The 23,520-nt window shown below is 50.9% G+C and overlaps 1 protein-coding gene across 1 annotated transcript in view; it reads left to right on the forward strand.

The window, feature by feature from the left end:
- Cit (citron rho-interacting serine/threonine kinase) overlaps window positions 1-22,997 on the forward strand; it is a 176,240-nt gene extending 153,243 nt beyond the window's left edge. The window contains exons 35-49 of the mRNA XM_042055883.1: window positions 224-404; window positions 531-622; window positions 1,655-1,759; window positions 1,992-2,161; window positions 3,231-3,311; window positions 3,460-3,595; window positions 5,716-5,855; window positions 9,241-9,333; window positions 10,594-10,702; window positions 10,801-10,929; window positions 11,734-11,814; window positions 13,608-13,686; window positions 13,790-13,972; window positions 19,252-19,561; window positions 20,539-22,997. Of these exons, the coding sequence (XP_041911817.1) occupies window positions 224-404; window positions 531-622; window positions 1,655-1,759; window positions 1,992-2,161; window positions 3,231-3,311; window positions 3,460-3,595; window positions 5,716-5,855; window positions 9,241-9,333; window positions 10,594-10,702; window positions 10,801-10,929; window positions 11,734-11,814; window positions 13,608-13,686; window positions 13,790-13,972; window positions 19,252-19,561; window positions 20,539-20,562 (1,913 nt within the window). The 3' untranslated portion in view covers window positions 20,563-22,997. The remainder of the gene's footprint in view (window positions 1-223; window positions 405-530; window positions 623-1,654; window positions 1,760-1,991; window positions 2,162-3,230; window positions 3,312-3,459; window positions 3,596-5,715; window positions 5,856-9,240; window positions 9,334-10,593; window positions 10,703-10,800; window positions 10,930-11,733; window positions 11,815-13,607; window positions 13,687-13,789; window positions 13,973-19,251; window positions 19,562-20,538) is intronic.
- Window positions 22,998-23,520: the final 523 nt, after the last annotated feature.

Here is a 23,520-nt window from a genome sequence, read left to right on the forward strand (position 1 = left end):
GACTGAACATGCAAACATGTTTGTATACACAGCTCATCGTGGGCAGCCTCGACCGAGGCCAGGACTGCAGGGTCGAGAGCAGCAGCTGCTTCCCTGGCACCCGGGAAGGCACAGGGATTACTTGTGTGCTCAGCTCCACCTGCAGTCATTCTGGGGGTGGAGAACCTGGAACTGTGCAAGCCCCGCGGAGAGCGCCTTCAGACTGTCCCTTGCTCTCTTCTAGAATGTCAGCTCATGTGCCACCCCAAGTGCTCCACCTGCTTGCCAGCCACCTGTGGCCTGCCTGCTGAATATGCCACACACTTCACCGAGGCCTTCTGCCGTGACAAAATGAACTCCCCGGGTCTCCAGAGCAAGGAGCCCAGCAGCAGCTTGCACCTGGAGGGGTGGATGAAAGTGCCCAGGTACCATTGCAGGACGGCCTGGGCTCAGGCAGGTGCCGGCCCGGAGGGCCCCAGCCCCTCCCACGCCCCCACCTTACTTCCGCTCGCCTCTTGAGACATTTTTCTTGCCCATCTTTCTTTCCCCAGGAACAACAAACGAGGACAGCAAGGCTGGGACAGGAAATACATTGTCTTGGAGGGGTCAAAAGTCCTCATCTATGACAATGAAGCCAGAGAAGGTAACTTAGTGATTGAGGGGGAATGTCATTGCACGTGGTTAACCCAGGTCTTCCAGTGTTGGCGTGAAGGCTTTGTTTTTAGTTTTATTTATTTATTGTTTATTTTTTTTTGGACTGCCTCACAAGCCTTCTCTACTTTCCATTTTTCAAATTAAAAGCCAGATGACTTCTCTAAAGGTTATTGGTGCGATACTCAATCTATAGGTCTCCCCCTTGAAGAACCCGCAGGGTGCTGCCCTGAAGATTCCACCTGCTAACACACCAGAGAACTTCCGCCTCAGTCAACTAGCCCATAAATCCGCATCGTCATCACAAAGTTGACTGTGCCCCTCATCTGACACACTTTATTTTTTTTATCTTCCCTCTCTGCCTTGTCTGCACCTCATTTCCTTCTTTGTCCTTGTGCAACTCTTTACATGCTTCTCCTCCTTCTCCTCTGCTCACCTCTGCTCTTTCCCTCTCCTGCTCTGCTCTCCTCTCCTGCTCTCCTCTCCTCTGCTCTCCTCCCCTTGCCTCTCCTCTCCTCTGCTCTCCTCTCCTCTGCTCTCCTCCCCTTGCCTCTCCTCTCCTCTGCTCTCCTCTCCTCTGCTCTCCTCTCCTCCCCTTGCCTCTCCTCTCCTCCGCTCTCCTCTCCTCCCCCTCCTCTCCTCCCCTCTCCCCTCCTCTCCTCTGCACTCCTCTCCTCTCCTCCCCTCCCCTCTGCTCTGCTCTTCTCTCTTCTGCTCTCCTCTCCTCCCCTCTCCTCTCCTCTCCTCTGCACTCCTCTCCTCTCCTCTCCTCTGCTCTCCTCCCCTCCCCTCCCCTCTGCTCTGCTCTTCTCTCTTCTGTTCTCATCTTCTCCCCTCCCTTCCCTCCCCTTCCCTCTCTTCTCCTCCCCTCCCCTCCCTTCCGCTCTCTTCTCTGCTCTCCCCCTTCCCCTCCCCTCCTTTCTCTTCTCTTGTCTTCCTCTCCCTCTTCTCTCTCTCTTCCTCTCTCTTCTCTCGTTCTTGGTCCTGTTCTTTTGTTTTTCTTTCCACCCTTCCTTGCATCAAGCTGGACAGAGGCCAGTGGAGGAATTTGAGCTCTGCCTTCCTGATGGGGACGTTTCTATTCATGGTGCCGTCGGTGCTTCTGAACTTGCAAATACAGCCAAAGCAGGTGAGTGGGATCCACAGGAGCCCTGCCTGAGAGGTAGGCTGGGTTTGACAAATGGAGAGGGGCAGGATGGGGATGTGGCAGCTTGTTCTGCCGAGACCCCTGTCTAGTCCCCCATCTTAGCAGGAACTTGAGTCGCAGGGCTGGGTGGGATTCTGATGCCATGACACTATCCCTATTGGAGAGACTAGGGGAGGCATCCACGACCAATCCTGTGCTCTCTGAAATCTTCCAGATGTCCCATACATACTGAAGATGGAGTCTCACCCGCACACCACCTGCTGGCCTGGAAGAACCCTGTACTTGCTAGCACCCAGCTTCCCCGACAAGCAGCGCTGGGTCACCGCCTTAGAGTCTGTTGTCGCGGGTGGGAGAGTTTCTAGGGAAAAGGCGGAAGCCGATGCTGTGAGTATGCCCGTGACCGTGGGAGCACTGCTTCTCTTTGTAGAGTGTGTGGCTGTGGGCACTGCCTGACTGGATTTCCTTCCTGCTCCGTCTGAGGACCGCAGGCTACAGCTAGGGTAGTAACCAGGTTTGTTGTGTTGAAGGTGCAGGCTGTAGGCAGCGGTGGAATATTTGTGCATCTCCCTCAGCAGCCCTGCAGGGCAGGGGGGAAGCTGTGGAGTCTGCCTGGAATAGCCTTCCTGTTTACTCAGTGAGGTCCTTGAGTTACTAGCCAGTGAGCACCTGCACGCCAGGAAGCTAGCTGTTTGTAGCCTCTCCAGCTGCCTCTGCAGCATCCGCTCTCCCACTTACCCTTAAGACCCTGGAAACATCGGTGTGCTCTGATTGGTCCAGGATGCTCACAGTGCTTGCTGCTCATTGGTGCTTCCTCCACTGAGGACCAAACAGCACTCTGCAGACACTTAGCAGTGGGAACGTTCTACACCGTGAGCCTCCTGAAGAGGCATGTTCAGATGAATTGTATCTCTCTCCACTCATGAACTGTTTGCTGAAATGTACGTTAATATGTGTACAATAGGCCCGTGACTGTACATCCTCTGAGCGGCAGCCTGTGTGGGCTGAGGTAACGAGGGCCAGAAGCTTGCCTTGCTACGGACACCCCTGCTTGGGTTCTTGTTGCAGCTGAGGCGGGGAAGGGGCCTTCCTAACAGCTCGGTAACCCTCTAGCCCTCCACAGCTTTATCTTAGTTCCCATCGCAGAACAGCTTTCTGTGCCTACGTCACCCACTCCCGTGTGTCTGCACAGTGTCGTGACTCTGAAGCTAATTAACAGCTGCCCTGGAAAAACCAACAGAACCATTTTGCCTCTGGGGCTTCAGTGGGAAGATGGGGTGGTAGCTTGGGGTTGTGGCTCAGCTGTCGAGTACTTGGCCTGGCACATGTGAGGCTCTGTCTGGTCCACCGTGTGCTGCTGAGCTTGACTTTAAATTTCTGCCTCTGGATGGTTTGGCTGTAGACAGTTCTTACTCCTCTGTATCCTCTTTTCTATTTTCCCCTCGCATATGGACAGAAATTACTTGGAAACTCTCTGCTGAAGCTGGAAGGTGATGACCGACTTGACATGAACTGCACCCTGCCCTTCAGCGACCAGGTACATTGCCCAGGCCCTGTCCCAGTGACTGGCCACAGTCACACTGTCAGGATGCACGGGGACTGGGTTGGCTTTGTCGCTGCTAAGCACGGCGATTGTCTCTGTGGTCACGTGACTCACACTCTGCCTCCGGACTTCGCCCTGGCAGGTGGTGCTGGTGGGCACCGAGGAAGGGCTCTATGCACTCAACGTCTTGAAAAACTCCTTAACTCACATCCCAGGAATTGGGGCCGTCTTCCAAATCTACATCATCAAGGACCTGGAGAAGCTGCTCATGATAGCAGGTGGGTGGCCAGGTCATAGCCTCTCTGACTTGTACAGTGCTTGGAGGTCTACCTTTCAACCTGCAGATACGCAGAGGCAGCCCTTGGCAGTGGACCGGGTCAGCAGTGCCCCTCTTCCGTGTGACTCTGTTGATGCCAGGCCTCAGCTGATGAGCCCTTTGCCCACATTTGGTTCCCCGTCATTGTCCAGTTTAGCATAGTCTGACACTCTCAAGGGACGCTGTGCCATTCTGCCCAGTACAGGATGCTGAATTAGTTTTCATTGCTGTCATGAGGTACCTGAGACCAGGCGACTGATGAAGAAAAGAGGTTTGTTTACCCCACAGCTCTGGAGGGTCAAAAGTCCAAGTGGCACTGTGCTGGCGTGGTGCAGACTTCTCCTTGGCTGCGTCACCTCATGCAGCTAGCGTGGCAGGGGCATGCTGGGAATCAGTAGGTGATCACCACCCAGGAGCACTGGGTCGGGCTAGACCTGCTTCTTTACAAGAGCTCTCTCGGACTCAGGGGAGCTGCCTTCTGAAACCCAAGACCTCCCTCGGACGCTGGACCTACCTGGTTAATTTTATGTGTGTGTTTGCCCACATGTATGTGTGTGCACCCTGTGAGTACAGCGCCTATGGCCTCCAAGACTGGTTGAAGTCAAACTTGGTTTTCTTTTTGAGATAGGGTCTCAGGAAGCCCAGGCTGACCTTGGATTCCCCATCCTCTCTTTCCCAAGCAGAGGAATTGTGGGAATGTTTCATCACGCTGGCCCGCAGGCCCTTTGTTCTAGTTGCCTCGGTCCCCTGCTGTGGGCCATTTCCCTCCCAAGAGCTTGCCTCCTGCGCATGCTCGTGATGTGGCTACCAGATCCTACTTATGTTTATGAATGCTCAAACCCGTCCTCCGGGTTCACCCAACACATTTCACACTTCTTTTCCTCTCTGCCTGTGTGTCTATTTTACCATTTGAGCTAATGTAGGAATGTCCCAACATCGAATGTCTGCATGTGAACCCGTGAGCCAGGGCCATTCTGTCACACGTCAGTGCAGCATCTTTTATTTTTTTTAACTTCATTACTTATTGACAGGAGTTTTATTTGTTTGTTTGTTCGTTATTTTAATTTTTGACATGGGTAGTGGGGCGGAATCCCAGCTCTTGGGAGGCAAAGGTACGCAGCCTCATCCAGAGATAGCCAGGATACTCAGAGCAACCTTGCTTTTAAATTTTATTTGTTTGTTTGTTTGTTTGTTTTCAAGACAGGGTCACACTGTGTAGCTCTGGCTGTCCTGGAACTTACAGGCTGGCCTGTAAACTCAAAGATTTGCCTATCCCTGCCCCCTAAATGCTGGGATTAAAGGCGTGCATTGCCACCACTACCTGGTTTAAATATTGTCTTAAAAAAAAAAAAAAAGTTGAGCTAGGTATCTCAGGCTGACCTTGAATTTTTTAGAGTGACCTTGAAATTCCAGTCCTCCACCTCCTGAGTGCTGGGATTGCGGGGCGGGCGCATGCCCACCACATTGTGATTGGTTCTCGCCCCTCCCTTTGTCTCTCACAACATGGACCCCCTCATGGTTCCCTAACACATCCTTTCTTCCATGTTCTCGGAGTTTGCCTGAAATTCAGCCAACATTCTTCAGTTTCATGCCTGCAAAAGTTTCCCTGTTCCCCAAGAAGCTGAACCGAGAAAATCAGCTGCTTCCATTTCCGCTCTAAAGCCTGGCTGAGATGATGATCTGGTCAAGTGTGAACATCCAAAATGTTCCTCCGTCTGAACCTTTGGGTGTCACCGTGGTGTTACTGATGGAAAAGTACCTACTTATCTCAGTTGATTGGCCTCAGTCAAAATTCAGGACAATCCCCCCCCCACACACACACTACTGTATAAAGTTGACTTTAGGTTCTAAGAGGCTTATGGCACATAGCAGAATTTTGAATGTAGAGTTGGGCCCGATCCCCAAGGTATTTCGTTATATACAGATATCCCAAAGTCAGAAGCCCCTTCTGCCACACTCATCTTGGATAAAGGGCACTCCTGGTTTCTCCACAGAGCTCCTACGCTTTCTGGTCGTGGGTACTCAAGTTGTCTTCGGTGGCATTTGTGGCCTCCTGCTGACCACAGCTCTTGCTTTCTTCAGGGGAAGAGCGGGCCCTCTGTCTGGTAGACGTGAAGAAGGTGAAGCAGTCCTTGGCACAGTCGCACCTTCCCGCCCAGCCCGACATCTCTCCCAGTGTGTTTGAAGCTGTCAAAGGCTGCCACTTGTTTGCCGCTGGCAAGGTAAACTCCCCTCAGGGTCTTTGCTGATGGAATGTTCTGGAAACCAACCCTGCTCCTCTTCCCACCAAAATTACCGAGTCAGCCTTGAACATTGGTTTTCACCACGTGCACCAGGAGTGCTTGGTGTCCTTTTGGTAGTGAAATAATTTGTGTGGACGCAAAGTTTGCTCAGGCTTTGAATCTGAAGGAAATGTCTGAGCAGAGGAGACAAATGGCGGAACTCAGGGTTCTAGAGTACGTTACTATTCACCGAGCATCTTGAAAAGGACAGTGCAGGAACAGGTGCACTCAGGAGGCGGAGGCAGGCGGGACTCTGAGTTCAAGGCCAGCCTGGTCTACATAGCAAGCTTCAGGCCTGCTAAGGTGTATAGTGAGTCTCTGCCTCAAAACAAAGCAAAAATAATTTGGAGATAAAAAAGCAATACAATATGGAACCCATGTCTAAACTGAATGAAAGTATGCTTATTACTAGAAACGTACAAAATCTAATTTAAGATATTTATTTGGCAGTCCCTCGCTGCCTGCCAGGGATTGGTTCTGGAACTACCACTTGCAATATAGCAAAATGCAAAAATGCTCTAGTCCTCTCTGCTGAGCACAGTGATGGCGTCTCGTGCTTCTTTCCCAGCCTCTGTCATCCTTAGAGGGCCTCGCTAGCTTTGGCTGGCCTGAGCCTTGCTATAGAATGGATTCTCTCATTTCACCTCCATGTGGGGTCCCAGGGATGGAACTCAGGTCACCAGATTGGGCAGCAAATGCTCTCACCTGCTGAGCCTCGCAGATCCCATAGCTTTCATTTCGATTCTGTTCATCCCTTCCTTTGGGGGTCTGTGGTGTGGCTTTGAAATATAGTCTCATACTATAGTTCAGGATGACCTCAAACTCATGGCAATACTCCTGCCCCAGCCTTTGAAATGCCAGCGTTGTGGGCATGAGTGGCCATGTCCAGCACTTTTATTTATCTTCAAAGAGTACAACTTTGGGCTGACAAAGGTGGCTCAGCTACACAAGCCCGATGATCCAATATTGATCCCTGGAACCCATGTGAAAAGCTGATGGTAGATTCCCTAGAGCTGGGGAGACACTCCTCTCCTTGAGTTAGCCTTCCCCAGTTATACACACCCCACCCCACCATGCCAGGACCGTGAACAGTTAGGACAGAATTACACACAAGTGGCTGGGAGTGGCTGGAGTCTCTCCTCATCCCCTCGCCTTGCAGGTTGGTGTCTGCAAGCAGGCACAGCTGATTAATGAACTTAGTGGCTCTCTTGCTCAGAGTGCAGGGTGGGAAAGTTGTCCTCTGACCTGCGTCCATACAGCATGGCATGTGCATAGGCGTGTATTGTACATATGTGTACATATGTGCACACACACTATGGGTACACATGCACACGCACACTTACACTTTAGCAGCAGTTTTATGGAGATGAAATTTCATTTAACTTTTTTTTATATTTTTATCATGTATGTGAGTATTTTACTGGCATGGATGTCTGTGCACCACATGCCTGGTGCCCATGAGAGCCAGGTGAGCCCCTGCAACTGGAGTATGGCCAGTCGTGAGCTCCCATGAGGCTGCGGGGGAACTGCATCCTGGTCCCCTGCAGGGGCAGCCAGCACTGTTGCAGCAACATCGGCTTCCAGCATCACCTTTAGACTCATTTTATTTATCATTATCTTTTGCCTTTGTCTGTTTTCTTCTTTCATTTAATTTCCCCTGACTTTTTCCTATTATTATTCCAGGTTCTTACTTAATGCGCTAGATTTCATAGCATTTTCAAATATCAGTGCTTTAGACTGCTGTTGTAGCTGTACCTTGTAGCTTTGATGTGGACATTTATTTTTTTATTACATTCCCATATATTTTAAATATTTTTCCTATGAACAATGAGTTACTTAGAAATGTACATGTTAATTCCAAAAATAACTTTTAAAAACTATAAATCAATGGGAGGAGGTGGAAATGTCAAATAAATAAATTAAAAAAAAATAAAAAAACCTATAGATCACTTTTATTTTATTGTTCAAAATACTAAAACCCATTGCCTTATAATATTATAAAGCACTCTATACAGCCTCCCAGAACAGCATTATGAATAATTTACATTTTTCCTCTCTGCTCCTTCAACTGCTGACCTTCAGTTTATGGCTGTGTGTGCAATGGACGTCTTTTCACTCTTGGTGAAAGACAAAAGCCTGAGTGTAAGAGGTAGAAAAAAATACAGAAGGCTGTATTACAGACCCTACCGAAACCTTGTCCCTCTAGACGCAAAGTGTATTCCTTATTTGCTTGTGTCTGTGACCAAATCCCCAACCAAGAGACTTACAGAAGGACGGATTTCCCATGGTAGTCAGTCCATCCCAGCAGGGGAGGCATGGCAGCCGGAGCTCACGTCGATGTGGATCAGAAGACCCAGACGCTGGCATCCTTCAGGCTTCCTCCTTCCTGCCCTTCCTGTAATGGTTATTGTTAGTAGCTAACTGGACGGACTCATCACCTGGGAGGAGGGCCTCTGGGCTCGGCTTTGGGGGTCACCTTATGTAAATCGATGCGAACCTTTGCCTTAATTATGGGCCAGCTCGTTCTCTAAGCAGCGCATCCTAGACTATATCGTAGGAACCAAGCACACTGAGCGCTAGCGCGCATGCGGTTGAGCACTAGCGCGCATGCGTTCTAGCGCATACACCTGTCTCGCGCATACACCTGTCTCTCACGCCCTCCTCCTCTTCAGCTAGCCACGGGCTGCCCCAGGGCGAGCCCTGTCTCCCTTGCCTTGTTATTTATGTCAGAGGAATTTGTCACAGGGACAGAAAAGAAGCTGTGCCTCTGCTAACTCTCCCGGGAAAGACTTGTAACCCTGCCCGAGGTGCATGTCCTCCGTGGTTCCAAACCATCAAGTTGACAGTGGAGATGAACCATGTGACAAAGCTCTTTACAGCCTACTCCCTACATTCCTCCCGTCACCCTGTCCTCTCCCATTCAGGGCAATGTCAAAAAGTCCATCTCCGCCCAAAGGCACAAATATATGAACTGTGAGGTGTCACGTGACCGCTAGATCCTCTCTGGATCCCAGCTAAGGCAGTGAGTCTCAGGCAGGGGCGATTCTGTCCTCAGCGGACATTTGTAATGTCTATAGACAGTTTTGATTGTTACAACTAGAGGGTGCTATAGACATCTGACGACCAAGGCCATGACGGCCCCGTTATGCCAGTATACAGACCGTCCTCTGCCCCCATCACAGGATGATCTGGTCTGAAACATCCCCGGTGCTGAGACCAAGACTCTGCTCTAATCACAGTCCTTGTCTAGGTTTATGCAGAGCAGAGCTCAGATTCATGCTGGTGACGCGTTCTCTTTCTTGTGCCCTCCCCTATGGCCTTCTAGATCGAGAATAGCCTCTGCATCTGTGCCGCCATGCCGAGCAAAGTCGTTATCCTCCGCTACAATGACAGCCTCAGCAAGTACTGCATCCGGAAGGCAAGCTAACGGCCCAGCCTCCTCACCCCCAGGGTTCCGTGCACAATGGGCCCCAGGGTCCGTGTGTGCACACAGCGGGCCGTGTTGACTCTCTGCTGCCCAGAGCATGGCCCTGTCCTTCCTGGAAGAGCCAGAGCCTGTGGTAACCAGGAGAGTGACCCACTCACTTTCCTTCTCCTGTTTGGGATCTGGAGGTGGATGGAGGAGGCGTCTTTTTTGAGCTGACAGAAGCAGCTTTGTCTTGGTTAGCAGTCCCCAGCAGCATCCGCCTCATCTCCCTCAGTGTTCAGAGGTCTCTGGGGATAAGGGCAAGCCATCGCTGGCTCTGTTTGATTCTCCTCAGGACACAGTGCTGTGTGGAGGAGAAGCGTTCTAACCTTTAAATTAACCTCACATCTGGAGAAGGTGTTTCCTGGCCCCAGACTAAGTGTGCTGTGGCTCATGCCTGGTCACATCACGACGATACCCAGAGCATAAAAAGATACGAGTTCTGTGAGTAGGTGGTTGTTAGTGAGAAGGTCTCATGGTAGGCTTCTCAGCCAGTGTTTGCTGACCGCCTGTGTAGCCTGTGTATTGGGGATGGAGCTGGCTTCCTCAGTGTTTCCTGATGGGTAAGTGAGAAATTAAGGCTGGGAAAGAGAAAACCTTTGGTTTTCCTACCCTCGCCTGGTAGGGTCCTGCGTCTCTTTCCTCACACTTGGCAGGGAGCCAATGGATACATCTTTCCGTGATCGTGATGATTAAAGTTTGAACTGCTGGCTTCAGGCAAATGCGATTCTGGGCATTTAAGAAAGCATGCTGGTTACGTTTTGTTTTGTCTTAATGATATTTGGATTGGCCTGGAAATGACTACAAATAATGAGTCAATTAAGATGGGAATGCAGGGATACTCTATGGATAATACAGACTCAAATTAGAAACCAACAAATTACAAAGTAGCCCAAAGGAGGACGCTAAGGCCAGGCATCCCTGCTGCTGGTGTTAATCGTTGGTGTGGCATTCCAGTCTTCTGCTCCAGGAAGAACGTTTTTTTGGTGGTTTGCCTGTCTGTGGAAACGGTATCTCACCCGTTTGGGACTTGCAGTTCCCCCCTTGTTTTCTGAGACTGCCTGGGCTGGTATAGAGCGGCAGCTATTAGGTAGCAAGCAGGTTGCATGTCATCTTGGCAGGCATAGATGAGAGGCTAGAGTCTCAGGCAAAAACAGCCGCGGAGAGGAGGTGTCCTGTGTCATCTCTGTCCCTCTGTGCCCCTCATCTCAGGAGATAGAGACCTCCGAACCCTGCAGCTGTATCCACTTCACCAATTACAGTATCCTCATTGGAACCAACAAATTCTACGAGATCGACATGAAGCAGTACACGCTCGAGGGTAGGGCCGCGGTCTTCCTCCCCGCTCCACAGGACTCAGGCCTCGAGGAGGGAGGCGTGGGCACCGTTCCTGAAGCCCCATCTCTCCTGCCTTCACAGAGTTCCTGGACAAGAATGACCACTCTTTGGCGCCTGCTGTGTTTGCATCCTCATCCAACAGCTTCCCTGTGTCCATCGTGCAGGCGAATAGCGCGGGGCAGCGGGAGGAGTACCTGCTTTGCTTCCATGGTCAGTCCCCAGCCTGGGCCCCTGCGTTTCCCTTGGTCAGCAGGGTGGGTCCTGCCAAGGGGCAGAGGGCGTTTGCCCAGCGTCATGGAAGCCCTCGGAGGTTCCCCCTCCCTTTCAGCTTTTGTCACTCACCTTCTTCCTCTGGTTTGGTTTTTGCTACTTTTTCTCTTGATTCTTTCTTTAAGTTTTTCTTCTTTTTTAACCACTGGGTGTTTCTTTCCCTCTTCTGTCTCCTGTCTGTCTGTCTATCCATCCATCCTCCTCCTTCCCTCTCCCCCTTCTTTTCCCACTTCCTTCCTCCCCTTTGCCTTAGTCCCCTTGCTAGAATAAATTTGATTGATGAGATTTACTTAGAAAATCTTCATTTTAGGCCTGGTGGTTGTGGCCCACACCTTTTAATCCCAGCACTCAGGAGGCAGAAGCAGGGGGATCTCTGAGTTCAAGGCTAGCCTGGTCTACAAAGCGAGTTCCAGGACAGCCAGGACTGTTACACAGAGAGACCCTGTCTAGAAAAACGAGAGAGAGAGAGAGAGAGAGAGAGAGAGAGAGAGAGAGAGAGAGAGAGAGAGAGAGAGAGAGAGAGAGAGAGAGAGAGAGAGAGAGAGAGAGAGAGAGAGAGAGAGAGGAAAAATCTTCATTTTAATTTAGTTGAGTTGGGGCGATGGTTCTGCAGAAGCCCTCTGGCTATAACAGTCCGTTAAACGTTAAATCTGGTCATTTGTCCCTGGGGTTTGTTCCTTGTTCTTCTGTCATAGCCTATGTGGCCTCTGGAGCTAACACCTTAATGTTCTTGACACCTTACAGAATTTGGGGTGTTTGTGGATTCTTATGGAAGACGTAGCCGCACAGACGATCTCAAGTGGAGCCGCTTACCTCTGGCCTTCGGTACGTTGTGGTACTGGGTTGGGGTGCCGGCTCCTGTTTGCTGAACTGTGTCCTAGGAAAGAGCTGTGTGGAATTCTTGGCTTCGGTCTGCTGCTAGGGTATTCTAATGGATTTAAGTGGCGTGGACGGTATTTACCTAATGTGTCTGTGGAGAAAGTGTAAGTCAGGTCTCCCAGGCCACATTCCAGCCTGTGAAATGTTTACGCTCTCAGGATACAAAAGAGAATATCCCCTGTGGATGAGAAGTCACTCTCAAGGCCGTGCAGTGCCCCTGAGTTGAACACATGTTAGTTAATTCTGAACAGGCAGAGCGATGAGGTCACACGCATTCGTTCTGTAAGAAGAAACAGTGGTGAGCATCCTTGAACTGGCGCTGAACACACAGGTTGTAAGTGTCTAAGTGTAGAGTGTGTCAAAGAACAAACACACATACATGCAGGTCCGTAAGACAAGACCGTGTGGATATTCTACAGCACCATCATGACCGAAAGGACACACACACACACACACAAGGTAAATAAATAAATGTTAACCCATTCTGGAACTCAGTGGCTTATAGAAACATGCATGTTACCCATGACTCTGGATCAGCTCAGCTTTGCCCCCCATGGTGTCAGTGGGGTCCAGAACAAAGACCAAAACCAGCCTCAGAAACAAGGAGAAACAAGGTTGCTTTTCTTGCTTTTCTTTTTGCTGGCCACTGGGTTGGGGGTCACTCACTCTGCTAGAGGCCACTGTTTCCCTCTATGTGGGTTCTTCAAAGAGTATAAACAAAAGCTTCACAGCCTTACACAGGCAGGGTTCTGATGGTTCTAGCAGGCCAACAGGACAGAGGCAGCAGTGAGGACCAGCTTTCCCCTCCAGGAGAGCAGGACCTGTCCTGTCTTCTCTAGTTCCAGTGAAGCTGTCACAGAGATGAGTTTTACCATATAGCTGGCATGGCGGCACACACAGGAGGGTCTGGAGTTCGAGGCCAGCCTGGGCTACATAGGGAGACCGTATCTACAAAATGAAACAATAATAACAATGACAATTAAAAACCCACAGCAAAATCTAAATACCTATCTTATAAAAACTTTGCTTGGAGGGGCTGGAGAGATGGCTCAGCAGTTAAGAGCACTGGCTGCTCTTCCAGAGGTACCTGGATTGAGTCCCAGCACCCACATGGTGGCTTACAATCGTCTGTAACTCTAGTTCCAGGGGATCTGACGCCCTCTGCTGGCCTCTGAGGACATCATGCACAGACATACATGCAGGCAAAACATTCATATTCGGGGAGGACGGGATCTTTAAAATCTTACCGAGTAACGGTGTAAACAGCTCCACACTCCTCGCCGTGTGTCCATCTCCTGTTGTCTCCATCTCGTTGCCCCAAAGGGAAGAACTTGAATGAGTTTATCGTCTTCCCAGTGTTTTATCAAATACAGGCATACGATAGGCGTCTCCCCATCCTTGGTGGCATGCTCCTGTATCCTGAACTTGCCTTGGTTGGCCAGTGCACTGTTGTAGTGCCGGCCTTCCAGCTGCGTCTCTTACCTTGGGCAGAGCTCCGCAGGGGCGCTGTGATTTACCTGACTACCTCCTGGGATAGAGCTGTTCCTGACACTGTGGCATAGCAGCGAATGAACCAAGCCCCTGCGGTTATGCCGTGTGGGGAAGTAGTCGTGGGGTACCGGCTTCCGGGCCACTGGTCTTTTTGCAAGTCTTGATTTTCCTTCTTCCATCCTCCCTCCCCCATCTTTGTTTTTGTTCTGTTTTTTCCTCACGCTCCTCCTCCATGGTGACCCCTGCAGCCTACAGAGAACCCTATCTGTTTGTGACTCACTTCAACTCACTGGAAGTAATTGAGATCCAGGCACGTTCCTCCCTGGGGTAAGCATTTCCCTCCATGCTCTGAGGACAGGTTTAGGGGCAGGAATGCCGTGCAGCGGTGGAGGTAACCAGTAATGATGTCTCCTCTCCTGTAACCCTGCAGGACCCCTGCCCGAGCATATCTGGAAATCCCAAACCCGCGCTACCTGGGCCCTGCAATTTCCTCGGGCGCCATTTACCTGGCCTCCTCTTACCAGGACAAGTTGAGAGTCATATGCTGCAAAGGGAACCTGGTGAAGGAGACCGGCACTGACCAGCAGCACCGGGTGCCCTCCACCTCCCGCAGGTACTGGGCCTCCCTCCCCAGGGCCAGGTGAAGAGCAGGGTTTAGTTCCTAAGCACCTCAGGTATTGTGAAGGACTCCCTGGTCACAGAGGCAGGGGACTCTGTCTTCAGTGACTCTGCTGAGAACAGTTCACAGCTTAGACTCTGTTGCTTTGGTGTGTGTCTGTCATGCTAGCTGCCGAGCCCCACAGAGATGTGTGGCCCCTCCTTCATGCCGCTCAAACCCAGTGTGGGAGAGGGGCAACCGGGACCCGAGTCCTGGTCCTGATGGGCCTGCAGCCCAGACTTGGGACCAGGATGGACTTCCCCAAGGAAACAGCAAGGGAGTGACATCAGGAGGGTGGGGAAGCAGGACATACAGGGGAGGTCCGGAGGTGTGAGGGGCGGCAGTGGGCCCTGGCTTCCTAGGCCCTCGAGCCTTCTGTGGAGCCTGAGAGCTCTTTAGAGGTAATTTTATTTTATTTTTTTCAAGACAGGGTTTCTCTGTAGCTTTGGAGCCTGTCCTGGAACTCGCTCTGTAGACCAAGTTGACCTCAAACTCACAGAGATCCACATGCCTCTGCCTCCCAAGTGCTGGGATTAAAAGCATGTGCCTCTACCACCTGACTAAAGTTTAAATTTTTTATTTTAAACTTGTATTTATTTTTGTGTTGGTAATATAACCCAGGGTATAGAACCCAAAGAACACAAAAAGTATAAAGTAGTACAGTCTCCTGGGTTTCTTTTCTTTCTTGTGTTTAAGAAAAAAATGAAATATTTATGTATTTTTATTTTTTTTGATACAAGGTCTTACTGTGTAGCCTTGGCTGTCCTGGAACTCAAGATAGATCAGGCTGGCCTCAAACTCATAGAGACCCATCCTCCTCTGCCTCCCAACTGCGTCACTACACCCAGCTGGTTTTTTTGTTCAACTTTTATGTTATGTATATGAGTATTTTGCCCACATATGTGTGTGTGTGGTACCTGAGAAGGCCAGAAAGGGGGCGTTTGATCCCCTGGAACTGGAGTTACAGACACTTATGACCTACTGTGTAGGTGTTAGGAATTGAACCCAGGACCTCTGGACGATCAGCCAGTGCTCTTAACCTCTCCACTCTAACCATCCTCCTCCTCGATTTCCGTGAAGTTGCCATGCTGCCCTGACCTGGCTCAAACAATCCTCTTGCCTCATCCCTCAGGGAGCCAGACCTGGTTTCTCTTCTTGTTCTTCCCTTTCTCCTCCTCACTCTAGCACCACCCAGGAAGGAACCAATTTTATAACTTGTGTTTCTATTTAGAGATCTTTCTGCATATATATGTGCCCAAGCCCATGTTTGCTATGCCATAAAAACAATCCCATGTATTAGTTTGTTTTCTGGTTCCGTGACAGGATACATGGCGCTGGGCTAGGTGCAAAGAGGGCCCGTGGTTCTGTTCTGAAGCCAAGGGCCCACATCTAGCAATGGCGCAGTTGTCAATGTCTTGAGGTTGTGCAGGGCAACACGTGGTATGAAACAGGGAACCACACGTGTGTGTACCTCTGTGTCCATCCTGCTTACTTGTAAAGACTCTGCCTCCACCCCTTGATACCACAGATTCCATTCCAGCCCTCTTCATATCTCACAGTGAGGACTAGAGAGAGGGGGGGCTCAGTGGTCACAGAGAACTCACATTTGGTTCCCAGCACCCACATTGGGGGCTCACAATTTCCTGTAACTCCAGCTCCAGGGGGTGGGAAGTAAATTTCCACCCTGAACCCTCAAATAGTCTAGGTCAAGCTGAGTTCTCTAAAGAGATAACTGCTGGAGTGGCCCTTTAAAGTCTAACATTTTTAGAGATGTATCCGGTCTCTACCAGTATCTAAGTTTAGAACGTTTTTATCACCCCCAAAGGAAGTTTGTTTTCCTCTGCTTCAGTGACTGCCACAGGCACTTTCCACTTCTTAGCAAGGGCTACTGTTTAAACTGCCCAGCAGGGTCCTTCCTTACCCTGGAGCCCCAGGCCCACTCCAGCACAGAGTTCTGAGTGCCCATGGGTCTTTTCAGGTCATATATTGATCCTTTTCTGGAAACGGGCTTTGGGATCACTTCAGACATTGCCCCACTGCAGATTTTTCACAGTGACCGTTTGGCTACAAGTCCGCTGGCTTCCACTCTATCATAGATCTGGAGCAGGGCACGGGCACAGAGCGTGCTAAATTGTCACTGAGCCATACCAAGTTCAGTTGTCTTGCAAAAAATACTGTTGGATTGCTGCAAGCCAGTTTTGCAATGTGCTAGGTCAGCATACTTGAGTGTACACGCATGCGTGTTTTTTTGGCAGGTCTGAGAATTGAGCCCTGGGTCTGGCATACTGTCCACTGAGCCACCCTTGACCCCGGGCTTGGTCAGTGTGGTTTTAGTCAGTCCAGGACCTCGATGGGAAACCCTAAAGTGACAAATGACCTGGTGCTCCTAGTTTGGTTCTGAGTCGTGTGAGGTTAGTTTTGCCAGTCTTCGTTTGGCTGCTCTTTGCTCTCATGGAGAAGCAGGACCTCAGAGGTTCTCACTCCTCCATTCTGGCTTCCTTCCCTCCTTCTTCTGACAGAAGGAGCTGTGTGTTAGGTGCACACCTGTCCTTTGATGTCTTAGCAGTGACTCCAGGGCAGTGCAGGGAGTGGCCTCTCCTCGTCCTCTCGTGCTTAGCTGTTGTTCTGTTTGTTTATTTATTTAAATACTCTTGTCATAAACATCAGCAGCTCTCTGGGCTTCCAGTCTGCTGCTGTAACTTCCACCCCTTTGAAAATCAAGGAATCTGTGAGCTACAGTACCAGAAAATCAGAATAGAATCCTGAAAGGTGCTGCTGAGTCTGCCTCCCTGGGCTGGATTCACTTGTAGCTCCATCAGCTGGGCGTAGAAGTTGCCTCACCTTGGCCCAGAAGATTAGGAACCAGAGCCACACCATGCGTAAGAAGCTGGAGATGTTGGTCCACAAACTCCGAGATTCAACCCAGGGGACTATCTCATTGACCTATGATTTTACTTTTCTGGACACTTCTACCCTGTACACAGCTGTGAGGATCCCCGCATCCCATCTAGGGCTCCAGAGAGCAATGCTGAGGGCGCTGTCTTTATTCCCCAAGGGCCTATAATTAGGTGGGTGAATGCCAAGGGTTCCATGACACTTTAGATGTAAAAGACAGACACATCTTCAGGATTCTGATGCTGTGCCAGGACAAGCTGTCTCTTACTGACAAATAGGAGCCGCTGTTCTGAGAGGTGGTCCGGGCCCCACTGTTGCGGAAGTGGCAGAATACAGCACGTACCTTCCTGAGCCTTAGCGTGTCTGCAGGGATGTGCTATAAGACCAGTGTGTACCCCAGGCCAGCGTGTACCCCTAACATGTCTAGAATCCTGGTGTCACTTCCAAGTCATGCAGAAAGGGGTCCAAGTGTTGGGTTAGACTTCTCCATTGCTGTGTATTGGGTGCCCATTGCTCCTGACCCCTTGTGGTCCCGCTGTGAGGGTCTGCTTGTTCTGTCATCCGAAAGAGCCCCAGTTGCTGGGAAATAGCAATGTGGATTCCCTGGGGGCCGCCAGGCAAGTCCCTGTCATACCCGCAGTCAGATTCCGGCTACCGTTCTGCTTATAGAGTGGCCTTTTCGCTCCTGACTGCTTTGGGTGGGTCAGTGTCTGTGACTGGCGTGTCTGGCTGGCATTCACAGCAGGCCCCATTCTCCTGGTTTGTTTAGCAGAGCAGGGACCATCACTCTGCAGAAACTGTAAACGACACGGTTGCTCATGGGCCATTGTGGATGTGGAGATAGAAGACTGCCCACTCGGCCTCAAATGACAAGTGCCCTTTTTCCTCTCATTAATCTCAGCCGATGCCCGGAATGGCCTTCTCTGAGTCCCCGGGCACAGCACCTCCTGCTAGCCATATGATGGGCCCTGTGGACACATTCCAGAATTTCTCTTCCATTGCACACGGTCTTAATGTATTTCTCCCCCTCTTCTGTCTCTCAGAGCTCTGCAGCTCGAGCTGTGTGGATACTGTGAGTTCCGGGTGTAGATGTCAGGTCCCTTCCATCTAATACCACAGAGTGGTGGAGAGGGTGGGGCTGGCTTTCAGAGTGTTTATCCGAGTCTCCAGGTAGCCTGCATGGGAAAGCCAGGCCACAGCATAAAGCTGTTCATAGCCGGCTGACCACAAGATGACCTCTGTAAGCTGGCCTGGTTAGCTCTGCCTTCTTCCAGCTGGTAGTTCCGCGGGTCTGGTGAAAGCTGGATTTTATCCAGGCCAAGCAGGATTGGATTGATCCTACCGAAGGTCCCAGTATGGGGGGGGGGGGGGTTGTAGCTCCATAGTAGATAACTTGCCTGGCATGCACAAGGCCTTGGCTTCAATTTTTAGTACCACCAAGGAAGAGGAGGGGAAGGCCTTGTGTTCTCAGTAGATTGGGGAGATCAGAGGTTGTTAATGGTTAATCTCTGGGCCAGGGTGAACTAGCCAGACTGTCTCTGTCTGCCCTGTTTGGTTGCTGATTTTATCGGGTGTCATCCCTGTGGGAATTGTCAACCTTCTGAGCAGCTGTATTGGGTGCCACAAAAACTTGGAAAGCCACCTGCAAGGAGAGGGAGAGGTGACCAAACACTAGGCACAAGGCTGTTATAGATCCAGCCCCCGATGGTGAAGGTGACAGTCTTCCTCAAGGCTGCTCTGTTGCACCAAGAGCCTCTATGGGCCTCTGAGTCCTGGGTTATGACAGGCCCCGCCCCTAACAGGAGACTTCTGGGAAATATTCGGTTGGTATGATGGAGTGTGGAGATCATGACACCAGACTGACCTCTCTTGGGTGCTACCTCACCCCTCCTGGCCGCTCTACCACCATGCACTTCCCTGTGCAGCGAGGGCTCTGCTCTCTCAAGCTTGTTCCCATTCGGTGGTGTTTGGAAACGGTGAGGCAGAGCACAGAGGGCTTAGCCAAGGCGGGCACATGGCGAGAGCGCAGCAGGGGAGAACTGGCACCGACAGCTGGAAGGTTGGGTTCCTTTTGTCCTTGTCTTCAGGTCTAAGCTTTCCTTTAACCCCATCCCTCAGGGGCTGAGGCAGGAGGATCATGACTTTGAAGCCAGCCTGAGCTTCATGCTTCATAATGAGTTCTAGGCCAGCCAGAGCTACCTAGGGAGACCCTGTCTCAAAACTAAACCAAACAGCCTGAACAGCAGCGAGAAGAAGCTTGCTTAGATACTTAGAGGGGAAGGGAACTGCAGCTCTGGGGCCACGGCTTCTCAGACCCCTGACTCTCTTATTGCCCCCAGCAGTCCCAACAAGCGAGGCCCACCAACATACAATGAGCACATCACCAAACGTGTGGCCTCCAGCCCAGCGCCACCAGAAGGCCCCAGCCACCCCCGAGAGCCAAGCACACCCCACCGCTACCGAGACCGAGAGGGCCGGGCAGAGCTGCGCAGGGACAAGTCCCCAGGCCGTCCCCTGGAGCGGGAGAAGTCTCCAGGCCGGATGCTCAGCACGAGGAGAGAGCGGTCCCCAGGGAGACTGTTTGAAGACAGCAGCCGGGGCCGGCTGCCTGCGGGAGCCGTGAGGACCCCACTGTCCCAGGTTAACAAGGTGAGGCAGCGTCCCGAGGGCTGCACAGCTCTCTTGTGGCCAGAAGCTGCCTCTTGGCTGCTGTTGTAAAAGTGAGACCCCATCACTGTGGCTCAGATTGTGGGAAGTAAAAGCTTAAGAAAATATGATTTATTTAAGGTGCTTCCATCCCAAATGACAACATGTGTGATTAGGGGAAGGGAGTGTGCACACCTCAAAATGTAACAGCTACCGAAGGGTGGTTGTTTCCTGCCTAAGAGGCAGTACTAGTGGCTTCTAGGTCTATTCCGTGCATACAGACAAATGTGTGTGTGTGTCCCCTGTAAGTACAAATGATAGCGTTCTAAGATATTTTCAGACATGCAGGCAAACTCATGTATTTTAGAGACTGATATTTTTCTGTAAGTTTTCCCAGAAACTTGTAACTGTGCTTTTGCCTCCTAGAACTTTGAGCTTTTTCAGCGTCTGAAGTGGTACCGGGTGATGTTTAGGATAGTGTCTGAATCAGTAGATGGAGATCTCGAAGTGGTAACTCATGAGTGTGCAAACGGGTCCTGGGGTTCCATCCTTCTTGGTGGACTGTCCAGTTTCTAGAGCCCACTCTAGCTAGAGGTACCACCTTCCTGTCCCCTGAGGATGATTTTCTGAGTGTCACTGTCCTGCTGATGCTGCTACAGCACACGGTCAGGACTTCCGGTAGAAAAAGAAGAAAAGCAACGTAAATGTTTTCCCATTAAAACTGAGTGTGCATATGTGTGCATGCAACTGTGCAAAGTCAGTCTGGTTGTTGGTTTTTGTTGTTGTTGTTGTTGTTGTTGTTTTTCCAGTAACTGTTTCCTGCCTGACCCCATGCCTTGAGGGCTGGCTCTGTTAAGTTGGCACCACCGTCCACCACTGGTGGGACAGAACAGATACCATTAAGAAACACTTGCCTCTCACAGGGAGTCAACAGTTGTGGCCTTGGATGCTAAAACCCCTCCTATTTGTTTTGCTCCTAGGTCTGGGACCAGTCTTCAGTATAAGTCTCAACCAGAAAACCCACCTCCTCATTCAGTCTGCAGGACCACACCACACCCTGGGTCTCTGCCGCAGGGGACCCCAGCGCCCGTCCGTGCGGCCCGCATTCAGCACAGCTGGGTCCAGACTGTCCTTGGCACAGATACCCCCACCTACAAGGGGTGCAGATAGCCAAGGCTCGTAGGCACAGCTGGCACTCAGTGCCCCACCCCGGGGGCGCCTTCCTGCAATCATCCTCTTTGCACTTTGTTTTGCTTCCACTCATTCAGAGACTTTTGTATTTAGCTCCAGCCTGTACCAGTCCATCAAAGGACGCCAACCCAGACTGTGGCTGGAGTCTACCTGCTGCTCCGAGATCCTCGGGTTGGTTGGTTTTCCTTCGCTTTTTAGTGTTTTTTCTTTTCTTTCTTTTTCTTTTCTTTCTTTTTTCTTTTTCTTTTCTTTTTTTTTTTTTTAAGCAATAGAATTCTTAGTAGATTTGGATAGCGACGTATTTCCTGTTGTAGTCGTTTTTAGCTAGATCACACCATCAGGTCTTTGCCACTGAAACGTAGCATAGAAGAGTCCCCGTTGGTTGGCTAACCTCCCGTGTTCATGTAGCTTCATTCTTGTTCTGGTCCAGTCTCATAGATGGCCCTGTTGGACGCAGGGTGACATCGTAGCCAAATGTTTACCGTTCTCATTGCCTTTTATGGCCTTGACAACTTCCCTTCCCACCAGCTGAGAATGTATGGAGGTCAATCCGGCCTCAGCTCGGAGGCAGTGACCTGGGGCCAAGGGACCTCATCGAGCTCTCTCCCCTGCCCCTCAGCGTCATCTCCCCAGCCTGCTTCCCCAGCTTTCCATGTAGCTTTGGCCAGGAAAGCACGCAATAGACTTGCTGCAAGCCCAGCATTAACAGGCCTTGGGGGCCTGGGACCGGGGCACCCACCTCCTGTTCTGAGGGTTGGCGTGTTGCTCCTCACTCCTCTGGAATGGGGAGGAGACCTGTCTGGGAGCCCTGCATGGCGGATCACTGCATGCGCTGCCCCTGACCTGGCTGACTCCTCCCCGGGTTGCTCTGCCAATGTACTGCTGCCATCCCATAGCCCCACCAAGCCGAGACCCTCTGATACTTGTCAACTAACCGGCCACAACAGGCTGCAGTCGTAGCACTGAACAAACAAACAAAAACAAAACGCTCAAGCCTTACGACCAGAGAAGGATTTCAGCAAACCACTTCTCCCTCAGTTTCCCCTCCCACCTTCGTTCCCTGCTGACTTCAAGAATGCCTGTGTATTCACACAGAAACCCAGCGCGGTTCTACCCCACGAAACTGTGACTTCGCAGATGAGCCTTTCCCTAGGGCTGGACCTAAGACCAGGACCTTGGAGAGAAGCCGCAGCTCAACTCTTCCAGCCCTGTGGGGCTGGCGGAGTCCCCCCCTTAGGTGCAGTGCGGCTTGCCCGGTCTCTCTCCACGCTCTTTAGAGTGGGAATTCCTGGCAACTGGATAGAACCAACGTAGAGGCTTTGCAGTTGGCAAGCTAACTAGCGGCCTTACTTCTGCCTTTAATCTCCCACAAGGCCTCTTCTGCTTTGGATTCTCCACGATTCTTAGGCGTGCCTCCACAACTAAGGCACCTCCTAGGTAGGCTGAAAGGTAGACCCGTTCCCCACCACAGCCAGTGACCACGTCCACAGTCCATGTCACTTCCCAGATTACAACCTGGCCTAAATGCCGGCTCCTTCCTGCTCGTCTCTGACCTAAGTGCTTTCTTGTTTGAAACGCCCGTGACCCTCCCATGTCCAGTGCCCTGCCGCTGTGTTTTATGTGTGGCTTGGAATCTTTGGGGTTGTGTTCCCTATCCCCGTCCCCCCGGGGCAGATCTGACTGACTGTTTGCTGAAGTTTTTGTCTCTTGGTCCACAAGTATTTGGGATGGTCACTGATACCTGGTCTCTAGTCTTGGCATTTCATTTAGGACCTCCACGAGAAATGGGCACCGTGAGCCCTGACTGTGTATATTGCGCGTCTCATCTGTGAAGTGCTTCCTGCTACATAGAACTAGCTCAAAAGACTGTACATATTTACAAGAAACTTTATATTCGTAACAAAAAAAAAAGGAAATTGAATTGGTTTCTACTTTTTTATTGTAAAAGGTGCATTTTTCAACACTTACTTTTGTTTTTCAACGGTGGTAGTTGTGGACAGTCATCTCCGCCGGAGTGGGGAGCTCTCTGTGTGACCACCGAGATGCCAGCAGGAAATAATCGTAGCCCGAAATCGCCGTCAAAAGCTTATTAGCATCAGTAAGATTCTAGGTCTCCAAAAGTACAGGCTTTTTTCTTCATTACCTTTTTTATTCCGAATGATGAGAACACACGGACAATTCTAGACCCACCTTGAGAGGAATGAACTTTGCTGTTGAACAATAGTGAAATAAAGCAATGATCTCAAAACCTTCGCTCCCTGGGCATCTTCTCTCCTCAGAGCACAGGCTCACTGGCACGGCACCTCCGCTCCGAGGGAGGATTGTTCTGGGTGCCGCTGGGTGGCTACAATCAGATTCTGATCTTGGGATTAAGAGTCGGGGAACACTTGGTTTGGGGAGGGCTTCTATGAACCAGGTGCTTGTTATTAAGGTCGTTCTCTAGGACAGGGAACTGGAAAGCAGCTTCAACAGCCGCCTAGGCTACTGCAAAAGGATTAGTCTAGAACATATCAGCTGTGAGGCAGGAAAACAGGTCAGCACAGGATCTTTCTTATCCCATTACGCTGAGGCCACCGTGAACTTAACCCTGCCCGTCTCTTCAGCAGGTGCTCGGGTAAAGGGGGCGGAATGCTTCCGGCTCTGACTAGACGGTTACTGTTTGCAAGGTAAACTCTCTCCACTACATTGTAGTTTATGTAAACTGGACTGGTCCAGAAAAAGATTTTTCTTTCCCCAAACCCCCCCCCCCCCCCCCGCAATACCTGTTGCTT

This window comes from Arvicola amphibius, chromosome 10, assembly GCF_903992535.2.
Source record: "Arvicola amphibius chromosome 10, mArvAmp1.2, whole genome shotgun sequence".
Lineage (NCBI taxonomy): Eukaryota > Metazoa > Chordata > Mammalia > Rodentia > Cricetidae > Arvicola > Arvicola amphibius.